Source organism: Cynocephalus volans, chromosome 2, assembly GCF_027409185.1.
Source record: "Cynocephalus volans isolate mCynVol1 chromosome 2, mCynVol1.pri, whole genome shotgun sequence".
Taxonomy (NCBI): domain Eukaryota; kingdom Metazoa; phylum Chordata; class Mammalia; order Dermoptera; family Cynocephalidae; genus Cynocephalus; species Cynocephalus volans.
In genome coordinates, this window is record NC_084461.1 from 41,413,095 (window position 1) to 41,425,826 (window position 12,732).

Below are 12,732 nucleotides of genomic sequence, written 5' to 3' on the forward strand. Positions count from 1 at the left end.
GCTGTAATTCTAAAATGGCTTGTCCAAGCAAAATTCTGTCTCCTTGTATCTTCCATATACTGTTTTTAGTGTCATATTTCTGTGTAACAGTATTATATAGTTTTTTAAGTCCTTAACTTGGGATCCAAAAATAAACGTGCTTGAAGGGAACCACAAACTTCTTGAAATCATAAAGAAAATGCTTTTTATAAATATATGCATTTTTTCTACAGCAGAGGATCCACTGCTTTCAGTTGATTCTTGCAGTGTTCTATGAGCCTGGAAGCATAGGAGTCACTAACACAAGTGGATAACCATGGATGATCAAAATAATCAATAATTATAGCCAATAGAATTCTGGGATTATTTATATTGTGCAATACACACGCAACCATTCCTAGGTGCTTCTGGCCTATATTTCCCTTATTTCATATATTAAAAAATACATCTAGTGTGGTTATCAGAGACTAGGGTGGAGAAAGGAAAACAGGAAGAGGTTGGTCACCGGTACAAAATTACAGTCAGATAAGAGGAATAAGTTCTTGCACAGTGAGATGACTACGGTTAACAGTTAACTTTTGTGTATTACATAATAGCTAAAGGAGAGGCTTTTGAATGTTCTCACCACAAGAAATGATAAATGCATGAAGTTATGGTTATATTAACTACCCTGACTTTATACAACATGTGTATGTATCAAAACATCCCTTTGTACCCCATAAGCATGTACAATTACAACGTGTCAATTAAAATAAATAAATTTTAAAAAATTCATCTGAATCCCAGACACTACAGCTGTCTCCAATCTTCATCCTAATTCACTTACATGGTTTTTCAAGATACATATCAAATTTACTGCTCAGAACAAAGACATTTTTTAAGATAATTATTTAAACAATGAATGACTCTTCTACAGAACAAATAAGGAACACTCATTCTCCCTATAAGTACTAATCATATAACTTTCAATATTCATTTTTTCAGCCTCCATTCATGTGCTGCAAGCAAACAACCAATGTTGTACAATTTTTATAAGGTAAATTCTCTTTTTTAAAAAATAACAAAACATTCTGCAAGGGTAATAAATGACATCTGCTCTAGAAATCATGTAAGAAAAAATTTAAAATCATTCTGTCAAATTTGCAATATTTTTCAAATTCTTAAATTATACTTCTAAATAACTATTATTCATAGACTATTAAGCGTGACAATAAAAAAATTAAAAATTAGTACCTTATGACTCATCTTTTTATCTCGTATATAACATTTAACTGATCTGAAATAAGATCCCAAATGGTTTATACCATTTTCTGATGAAAATGAAGATTAACAGGAAGTAATAGCTCAATGCCATTAAAATTTCCTGTAAAAGCTGTTTCCAAATGTTCAACACTGTAGCATTCTATACTGACTTAGAAGGTTAAACTATGATATCTGGAAAATTCTGCAGAAAGAGGGTGTATTAGAAGTTTTCCAATGCTAATCACCTCATGAGTAGACCTATTTCACATATCACACATAAAATATGCCATTGCACATGAGGGCTTCTGCTGCCCAGACTTCCATGAAGTTAAAAAGAAAACAGCAGCACACCATTTACATAGCCCTCCCTTCATATGTCCATTGGCTTAAGGAATTCTGAAGATCGTCAGAGTATATGCCTAGAGAATATTTTCTTTTCTCAAATAATTCACATGCCTTAGTTCTGTTTAAATTTTACTTTCATAATAAAACTAACACTTAAATAGCATTAAGTGCACAGCACAATTTCTAAGCACTACACATATAAATGCTATAAATATATAGCATATATAGTATACATACTATATGTAGCTATAAAATATATATCTTCCCAACAATCCCATCAAATACTTATATTACTCTCCTCATTTTATAACTGAAGAAACTAAGGCACAGTCACTAAGGTGGTACAGCCGTAATTCTAACCAAACAGTTCTTAATAAAAGTATATGTTACTCCAAAACAATATATGCTCATAGTCTATTTTTTAAGTAAAATAGTATATAAAAGACTATAAGAAGAACTATAAACCCTGCCCTATTCCTTTCAGTCTACACACCTCACCCTAAATTCAACCACCATAATTGTTTATTTGAACATTTAATTCATATTTCAAAGAAAAATTCATTTATCAACTAATAATAAACACTATGTTATCTTCCAGTTATGGAAGATGAATTAGCTTTCTTACACCACACAACCACATTTACCTTTCTCTTTCCCAGCAGAATAATTGAACTAAATTTTAATAATTTAGATTAAAAGATTAATCTAAATTAACTAAAGATTAATAATTTAATCTTTGCTTAAATCAGCCAACTCTGTTTATATTAGTATGACCAGATAAATATTATTCACTGCTGAACCAAGCAATGTACTATGATCCCCCCCTTTTTTTATAGACTTTTAGATCATTCTGGAGTTAATAAAGGTCTTTTGCTAATTTGCTTGTATGATACTTTACAAATATTTATACGAAAATCATAAATATCTTGTTCCAAACAATCTGTGGAACACCTATTAACATTACTTTTCAAATGCTGATATCCATCCTTTTTTCATCTCCCCTTAAGTCCTTCCTCCAGAGCCCTGTGCATTCCTGCCCTAGTCCAGGCTGGTTTCCTTCAAGTCCAGCTAGTCAGGAGCACTCCTAAGACTTTCTTTCAAGGTTCTTCTGTGTTAAAATCTCATTTCCTATCTTCTATGTCTTCACATTATTTGGTGTAATTTCTTGTTTTGCTGGAGCACATCATCCAGTAACTTTCTAAGAAAGGGCACATGGGTGGTTAATATTACAGTTCTTGAATTCTGAATGTCTTTATTTAATCTTCATATTTATAGCAAGGTGTAGAATTTTTTTTTCAGAAATCGTTTTCTCTCAGAATTTTGTAGACTTTGTCATCTAACTTATAGTATTGGTCCCAGTTCTTGATATTGATCCCACTTCTTTAAAGTCTTAGTACTTTTCTCTGATTTGGTGGTGTTCTGAAGCTTCTGTGTGATGATCCTTGCTGGAGTCTTTTTCCTTTATGGTGCTGAGCACTCTGGGAGTCTTTCAGATTGGGCTTTTCAGTGGCTGCTATCTGGAAAAATGTGTTTAAACTGCCTGTGCTAATTCTATATTCCCATTTTCATTCTTTATTTTTATTCTGAAACTCCTTTTGGTAGATTTTGACTTTACGAAGTAATCCTTTCTTTTGCTATATTTATCCTTATTTTCCTTAAATTTTCTATTATCTTTTCTCTTTTTGCTCTAGTTCTGAGAGTCTTCCTAGACTTTATCTGCTAACTCATTCCATCCTAGAGATCCTTCTTAATCTCTTTCTATTCTTTTCATAGCACATAGTCCTGATTATATAGATAAAATATCTTTCTGAAGATATCATTTATGAGTATTTGTTTAGTAATGTTGTCATTTCTCCTTATCCCAAATGCCTCTCTGTCTTCTGGACTTCCTTTTGCTGTTGGATTTATTCTCTGTCTTTCATGATGGAGACTTTTCTCAAAAGTGTGGCAATCTTTTGCTTTCAACTCATATTAAACAATGCAATACCAAAAATATAACTATAATCTCTATGTGCATATGTGGTAATTTTGCAGAGTGATTAGGTAATAAACGAGATATTTTACTTGAAGAATTTGAAATGTCTCTTATTGGAGGTATTTATCTTCAGTTTCGTGCCTGGGGAGAACTGACCTGGCTCCAAGCATTCTAATTTCAGCATTGAGAGTTCTATATGCACTAAGGAAACCCTTATTTAATCCTGTTTCCATCCTGGCTTTCCTGTAGTCATTTTTTAACTGGTACTTCCAACTCTTGAACTCTTCTCGGGTTCAGTGGGTGAAGAATTATGGAAGTAGAATAATTTCTCCATTAGTTTTCTATTTTCCAAAATGTTTTTGAAATTTCTTATTCTCTGCTGTTTCCTCTTTCTTCTACTTATCTATGTGTCTGTGCAGTTTTTTCATATTATTTTGGAGTGGTTTCAAGGAAGTGGTTTGGAGGAAGTACAAATGATTAGGTTTAATCCATCCTGTTTCCCTGAAGGTTTGGAGAACCATTTATGCTGGCCATCTTGTTTCTTATTAGGTATAAGAGTTGAAGTAACAGAATTAAGATTCAAAAGAACTGAATTCCCAGCCCAGTTCTTACTATCTATCTACGTCACCATGTTCATGCTACTTAATCTCTCTGCAGTTTCATTTATTCATCTGTATACTGGGCAGGGAAAGGTAACTGTCAGTATATATACTTGCAGATAGCAGGACTGAGGAGATTCCAGGTACTGTTGTAGGGAAAGAAAGAGCTTTCAGTGCCTTCATCTGGATTTATTAACTCTAAGGTTAATTGTGTGTATGACCTGGCTAGAGACTAATTCTTTTTCCATTTATTAAATTAATATTTATTAAAAATCTGTTATTGATCCAGCAATTTCACTCCTAAGGGAAATGAAAATATATCTCTCCACAAAAACTTATACAAGAATATTCATAATAGCAAAAAAGTAGAAATAACCAGGTGTCCATTAACTGATGAATAAATGAATAAAAAGTGGTACCTCCATACAATGAAATATTGTTCAGCCAAAAAAAGGAATAAAGTACTGATACACGCTACAACATTGGTGAACCTTTAAAAAATTATACTAAGTGAAAGAAGCCAATAATAAAAGAACATATACTGTAGGATTCCACTGATGTGAAATGTCCAGAATTTTTTAAAAAAAGAATAGAGAGAGACAGAAAGTAGATTAATGGCTGCTTAGGGCTGGGAGGGTTGGGAGTAGGGATGGGAGGACAGATCCCATACCCATCAGCACTGACTTCTATCTCTGCCAGTGCTAATGGGATGGGGTTTCTTCTTGGGATGATAACATATTCTAATATTGATTGTTGTGATGGTCACACAATTCTGTGAACAAACTAAAAAACACTGAATTGTACACTTTAAATGTGTAAATTATATGGCACATGAATTATGTCTCCAAAAAACTGCTAAAAGTAAAGCATCCAAGAAAGCTTGGCAGGAAAATAATGTCTATTATGTGTATTTTTATAGTACCAGGAATGAAAAACTAAATAAGATTGATGAGGGCAGAGCTTAAATTCTATAAAAATAATTATAAACTCAGATAAAACAAGAGCCCTAGATAAAAAATGAAATTATCACTAGATCATAGTTATGGCCTTGAGAGAAAATAAAATGAGCATGATCACAATGATTAAATTGAAATCTAGATAATGGGTACAAAGTAGCTGTAAGGAGTGATAGAAAGTGAAAAGAGAATTTCAGGCAGTGGGGTTAAATGTCACATCAAAATCTCTGTGGCAGGAGAGAATTTGGCTTGTTCTACGAGTTGAAAATTTACCCAAGTGGCTGGAACACAGTACTGTAGTGAGGCAGGGAGTGGCATATGATGAGGTTGCACAGATAGGTTGAAATTATGCAGGAACTTATAGCTAATGGAAAGTCTGTCAAACGTATTCTAAGAGTAATGGAAGTCTACTAAGGGTTTTAAGCAGTATAATAATATTATTAGATTTGCTTGTTAAGCTCATTCTGGCCACTTATGATGAATAGAATGGAGGACAATTTAGACTTTCTGTCCTAAAACAGCTCATGCATATCCTAACAGGAAATGCCAACCTTGAGAAATCTACATCACTCTTGTTATTTTATTAAGTATCTCAACTGGTGGCAGCATTAATGGGTAAAATCAACATGTACAGAATCTTTAAAATGTTCATAGCTGGGCCGAACCCGTGGCGCACTTGGTAGAGTGCTGCGCTGGCAGCGTGGCGACGCTCCCGCCGCGGGTTCGGATCCTATATAGGACTGACCGGTGTGTGCCGGTCACGAAAAAACGACAAAAAAAAAAAAAAAAAAAATGTTCATAGCCAATAATTCCATTCAGTGAACTTTTTCCCAGAATATAGTAAAGAGTAATGCACAAAGATGTTTGTTGTAGCACAATTTATAATACTGAAATATTGGGAACAAATCCAAAAGTCCAAAATTTGTAAATAATTATTAACTCTGTGAGTGTGTGGAATTAGCCTTGCTTTTGTAGAGTTACAGCTAATGTCTTGAAAATAAAATCAGGTCCATGTAAATTAGATTGTCAAATTGTAAATCCAGGTCATGCATAATGTTGCTCCTTTGATTTAACTTAGTCGTCAATGATTGGGTGAAATAGACAACTACTACAAGGAAATTAATTAATAAACTTGAAAGGATCATGAAATCAATTTTGTCAGTCAAAGTTGGGTGAAATGTATCAGAAAAGTGATCAATTTAAAAATAATCACTATACATATATTTATGTGCACAGAATTGTATATAGATGTCCCCTGAATAGTTTCTGTCACACATGTACCACACACACACACACACACACACAGAGAATTAAAAGAGTCATGAAGGTTCATTTTACAAAAACAGAAAATTCCAGGATGCACCCAAAAATCCCCTGATTTTTTTTTCTAGAAAACTAATGGTAAGTTGTACATCAAGATACCTTCACAAAGAAAATTATTTTAAAAAGTACTTAGTCTAAAAGAGTTTTTTCCTAGTGTATGCAGATTTTTTCCTCATTACCACTACCTCTGCTTCTAAAAATATATAGTCAGCCTAATTCTTCACTTAAAATGACAAAAAGAAAGTTTGTCACAGACCCTGAAAATGTTCAGTACTCTTCATGCAGTGCTAATGATCTACCATAATTTGTACTGTACTTACAAGAGACTCTATTTGAAAGTCCTCATTCTAAGACCGATTTTTGTCTCTAAGTAATGAAGTGAATTATCCCTAAACACAAAAATTACACTCAGAATGGCAAGATGCTCATCTGAAAATCACATCATGCTCACTTTGGGACATGGGTTCATTGAGTGAAATAAAGCAGAATTACAAATATTATTCATATTGACTTTTGGTGGTGATACTGCTTTGGTTTGTGGTTTTGGATCAAGCAGACATAGTTAAATTCTATTTCTTTAAATGAGCTTATGATAAAAATAATAAGTAGTATATCTTTCCAATGCATTCAAATTACTTTCATTATTATTAGGCAGCCAAATTCAAAATATAAGTCCACATGATTATATATGATTGGTAAGGCGCATCTGTCCACTGATTCTCAATTTATAATAAGTCCCCAAAATTAGTTTTAATGGGAAAGTTTCTCAGAAAAAAAGTGGAAACCACTTTGTAATATTTTAATACTATGATATCACCATAATACATATTAAATGCAATTAAATAGTGAAACACTTGCTAAAATTTAGTTTTACAACTTGTACGTATACTAAGAAAAAGTAACTGAATAAACTAATATCTCCAAATCTTTCAAATAATTTCACTTTAATTGAGCTAAACTGTTGCTACAACCACTAAGAAAAAAATTAATTGAATTTATAAGATAAATAAAGGTTCAGCTAACATACAAAAAATAAATAAATAAATTCTTATGGTTAATTTTGGCTGTGTTGATATGGAAAGCAAATAAAAGAAGTATTTCTGGAAGAATACAGAGTGCATTCAGCAAAAGACAACATAACAGTTGGCTAATTAGTCCTTAAACCCCAGAAGGTTGAATTGTTTTCTTGTGAGAAGCTCCTGGAAACAAATGGTCTCTCTATGAGGAGCTTTATAATACAGTGAAGCCTCCCTTCCCTAATGAACATGTCAGTGAACAATGACGTCCATGCAATTGTGGATGCAATCCAAGGCACAGATAGAAGACCAGAAATGGCACTTATGTGTCTTCGGAAGTGACTCCCTTCCACAGTCTCTAGAGTCCTTCAGTACTTATGACCTAATAAGCTTTTCACACACTTACTCACACTAATGATGAAAAGCAGTGGAAAAAATAAGAAGTCTAGATACAAAATTTCCTCCCTTATCAGGGGCAAGGTGCTGGCTAGCAATATATGAGGGCACTTCAAAAAGTTTGTGAAAAACAGAAGTGAAGGATAACATGAATCTTTCCAAGGACTTTTTGAAGACCACTTGTATATGGAATAGGAGGATTATTTTTAAAAGAGGCCTTCTTTAAGCATGATCCAACAAAATAATGTCAGAATCTCTGAAATGGCCAAAAGCCTGGTGATTAATTATTTCAAAGTAAATTGCTTGCATAATAAAAGCCATCCACAAAAATATTTTAAATATTCTTTCAATCCTTTGAATGATTATATCACAACTATTAAACTGGCTGTGAAGGTACAATGTTTGGTCAGTGTCACTTTTTTATTAAATGAATGAAAAGTAAAATTTCAGCTAATAAGTCACCATTAGTAATCCCCCAAAATTCATATTTAATCTTCACATTAAATGTGTGTGTTGTTCACATGAAATTCAGTAAGACTGAAACCATGCCTTTACTACACAAAGATCAGTATAAATTTTTTTAAGTAACTATTCATATTTTCTATAGTTTCGGTACTTACACACCATGGTATAAACAAAAACATGAGATATTTTTACTATATTCTCTAGCTTTCTCCCAGTTATTTCTAACAGTATTAATGCTACGGGACTCTTCTTTACTCCCTGAAGGTTTCTAACATCACCCTCTCCAGAGAAAGAAGGGAAATACAGTGCCTCTGCCCTACCTCTGCCCTACTGGAGGTAGGAGAAAACTACCCGCCAGACACAGCAATAGCGCTTGAGCAGGTGAAAGAGGCACTAGCTAGCTCTCTGGAAGTCTCAGTGGGAGCACAGCCCTGACCCTTGAGACAAGTGGGAAGGAATCAGCCTTAGAAATTATCCTGAGGAGGGAAACTAGAACAATAGCCACAGTGTTGAAGTCACAACATTCCTTGGAGTAAAGGGCTCATGCTACACTCAGCAGCATGGGGGTGACCAAAGAGCAGACTGAGTAGACTTCACTGGCCATGCAAAGACTTATGAAAGTGTTAAGGAAAAAAATCCTCTGGGTATCTGTATTTCCAATATTTCACCCCCTGCCATGGAAATTTATTCTTAAGTGTTACTCTCTCAGTCTATAAATCATTAGTGAACTTAAGTGTGGTATTGTAGGAATCATAGCAAAACACCTCCCTTAAGGTATCTTCTTCAGGAAAGAGCTTGAGGTGAACAGATCATTACCCCAAACATTTCTGGTATCTGTTGAAGATTACTCACACATTGCTTTTCCTGTAGAAAAAATTTCTGCCAGAATTTTGTCTGTCATATTTTTGCCTTTTTCATTACATTATCCTGACATGTTATAGATTTTGGAAAATCTTACATTGATATTGAGATCATATGAAACCATTAATGAAATAATAATAAGATATAAATATCTTATGAATGCAAATGAGTACATAATTACTTATTTACTTGTTTTAGAAAAACAGTGTAAATTGTAATTATGAGTTTTCCAATCTATTTTTCAGATATCTTCCAGTTAAAAAATCTAAATTTTAATAATTGTTGATGTCTGCCATTTTCTTTCTTTCAGTTATGGAAGGGAAAATCAAATATTCCATACTACTCCACACTGGAGTTTGTTTAGTTTATTAGCTAACTTTTTCTTTGAAATGCATGATAAAATTGAATCATCACCTGATTTCAACTTCTTCCTTCATTCTGTAACAATATTTGTTTTTTAAAAAGATATTTTGTCTCACAAGACTGCCTTGGGAAAATGTGGACTCCTTTAATTTCATGGATTTCATTCATTCAAAAGATTTTGGCACACTATTGTAATTCCTGAACAGTGGCCCTGTGTTTTTATCCAGTAAGTGGGAAAAAAATAATTATTTGATATATGCTACCATTTTGAAAAGTGTAGTCCTTTTCACATTGCAAAGGAAATAAAAGTATCATACATAATAATTTGAGTGTGAAATTAAATAAATAAATTTAGTATTTTACTTTTATGTTAATATTAAACCTCATATATTTCTGGAAATATTTATTTTGGTTATTATTACTAAAGGCTGTTTTCATGTAAAATTTTTTCATTTAAAATTGTAACATGAGTTGCAACATATTTTCATTGGGAACTGAGGAAGAGGTAGCAGTCTACATTTGATATTTCAATCTTTAAAATTCTAAAGAACTTGACAACTTTATATACCTTAGAACAATGTTGTTTATAAGTTTGCTTCTCTAAAGTATCTTCCTAGTGGAGGAAAAGTGTTTGATTATTTAGTAAGTCCTTTTAACGTAAATATTCTTTCAATCAAACTCTTAATGATCTATGGTCTACAAATGTCATTAGGTTTTATAAATCCTCCTTTGGACGTTGCTAAATATTTTTGCAAATAAGTACCTTTGAATTATACACTTCCTAAAATTCATTCACTCCGTAAATAAATAACAGAGGCTACTGATTTCTGCGACCACAAATATCTCAGAAAAAGCAAAGACAGTCACTACAAGGCTTTGTGTGCCAGGAGTATAGATTTTCCACAGCTAATATCATTCAGAACTGCGGACAGCTCCCACTAAAGGCACGAAGTTCATCTCAATTTCTATGAGTTTCTAAATAGAACTCAAAGTAATACTGCTTTTTATCCCTATATCTGTTTGCTGCTTAATAGAATCCTATTAAAACTGCTTAGCATGCACACATGCTCCTTCAGTTGATTCTTTTTTCTTTTTCCAGTGAGTTTGGTTAAATAAAATTAAATAAAATAACTACTACCCTGAGTTACTAGTTTTGGATTTTTAAATGGAAGGTCCAGCCTTGTTCAGGAGCTAATACAACGTGGCTGCCGGGTGTGCGTATGCTAATAAGAGGATCTACTTCACGACCTTCATCTGACAATCTCTAAACATGCTTATAACCGAAGACTACTTGGGCGACAAATAAGATCAGGAAACGTCTTAATTTTGATTCTACAAAGCGGAGTTCTTCTGACTGTTCTCCTGCCTTTCTTCCCGAGCTGGGAAACGGGAAAGAGATTTCTGAAATAGACTTGAAGTCAAGGTCAAAAAAGGGTGTCGCTCTATTTCAGGAAGGGGGCTCTGGAAACGCCCCTGCCTCTGTTTCAGGAACTCGAGGCTTCCAGTCACGCTCCTGCCCTGCCTGGCAGCGCTGGCTCCACTGCAAACTCAAGTCGGGGACCATCCAAGCGCACATTATCCTTCCCCAGCCTGCTTAGCCACTATTCTGAAGAAATTCAGGAAGGACACCCAGTGCCTATAAACAGAAGAAAAACAGATTAACACCCCACCCCCCGAGGGGACAGCGGCTGGAACAGCTAAGACCTGCGAGTCACTGTCTCTCATTACCCCTTCGTCTCCTGAACCCCAGAAGCGTCCTTTTTGCCTTTTGCGAGGGACCCACATCTTGAGAGAGCAGAGCAAGGACGGGTGTCTGCCCGCTTCCTTACACTCATCTCCGAAGTAAAAGTTTCCCTGGTACAACTTAGCCTCGTGTCATCCGGGGGTCACCGTGGCCTTCATCCTTCCCCGTTATGTCCCCAAAGTTCCCGAGGCAAAGGAGGACAGCCTCCCCGGGGTTCCCGGGCAACAGGAACTCACTATTCGAGCCCCTCCTCGGTGGCAACTAGTTGGAGAAGAGTCGAGCCCGTGCAGCCCGAGCGGAAGCCGCCGGCAGCGCCACCCCGCTGCCCGCCCGGGTCCCCGGGGCGCCCCCTTCCCAAGAGCCGAGAAGCATGTTGGAGGGCGCGCCTGGAAAGGAGGGGGCGGCGACAGGGAGCCCTCACCTGAAATCGCTGTAAGGGTGGATAATCCAGAAGCCTGCAGTTTTAACCCTTTCCTGCTCCTTCTCCACCGCCTTCTGGCTCCCAAACATGCGGAGGGAGAATTTGTTGACCCCGGGCTGCAGCATGGAGGTGAACTGCCTCTGCATGAAGCCGTACTGCCGCCGGGGCCCCTCGGCGTCCTCGAAGCCCCCCGCCGGCTCCTCGCCGCCGCCGCCGCCGCCGCCGTCCACCTTGAAGCACACGGAGTTGCCCTGCTCCTTCGCGCCGGCCGCGCCGCCCCCCGGCGGGGTACCCAGGCGCTTCTCGGCCGTGGCCGGCCCCGCGCCCGTCGCGGGCGCCTTGGCGGGGAAGACGCTGTTGCCATCGTCCCGGTTGTTGGACGAGGAGTTGGGCTTGCCGCCTCCTTCCATGCCCGGAGGACGCGGCCGGCGACGGCGCGGGCTCCAGACTCGCCGCCGCCCGGCGCCGGGGGGCAGGAAGCCGAGGGGGCAGGGGCCGGAGCAGGCTGCGGGCGAGCCCGGCTGCCCGTCGCGGCGGCGGCGGCGGCGGCGGCGGCTGCTGCTCCCCGCCGGCGCCGCTGCTCGCTGCGCGCCTCGCTCCCGCCGCCGCCGCTGCCCTCAGTGGCTGCGCTCCGGGCTCCGGCGCGGCTGGTGCTGAAGCTGAGGCTGCCCGAGCGAGGCGCGGCTCAGCGGGGCTCAGCCCTCGCGCGCCAGCGCCTCCCCTCGGCTGCCCTCTGCTGGCCGGAAAGGGTCTCTCCTCGCCCGCACATCACACACGCTCTCCACTCTTGCTCCACTTCTGCCCAGCGTGACCCTGAACTCAGGAGCCCTCTGGGACAGTTATTTGCACATGTTGCGAGAGACGTGGTGTCCCTGTGCATGGAAGAGGAGAGAGCGAGAGAGGAGAACAAGACTGAGGCGGAGAGTGTGTTTGTCCAAAAGAAACAAACATCCTAAAACTCAGTGAGATCTTGTCCGAACGCCTGTTTGAATAATGTTACCGGTGGGGAAAGAGGGACAGGCTGACTCTGCATGCCGAAAACTCCCA

At 37.7% G+C, this 12,732-nt stretch overlaps 1 protein-coding gene across 1 annotated transcript in view; it reads right to left on the reverse strand.

Annotated features, from left to right (window-relative positions):
- HCN1 (hyperpolarization activated cyclic nucleotide gated potassium channel 1) overlaps positions 1 to 12,095 on the reverse strand; it is a 389,568-nt gene extending 377,473 nt beyond the window's left edge. The window contains exon 1 of the mRNA XM_063087497.1: positions 11,686 to 12,095. Coding sequence (XP_062943567.1) covers positions 11,686 to 12,095 — 410 coding nt within the window. The remainder of the gene's footprint in view (positions 1 to 11,685) is intronic.
- Positions 12,096 to 12,732: the final 637 nt, after the last annotated feature.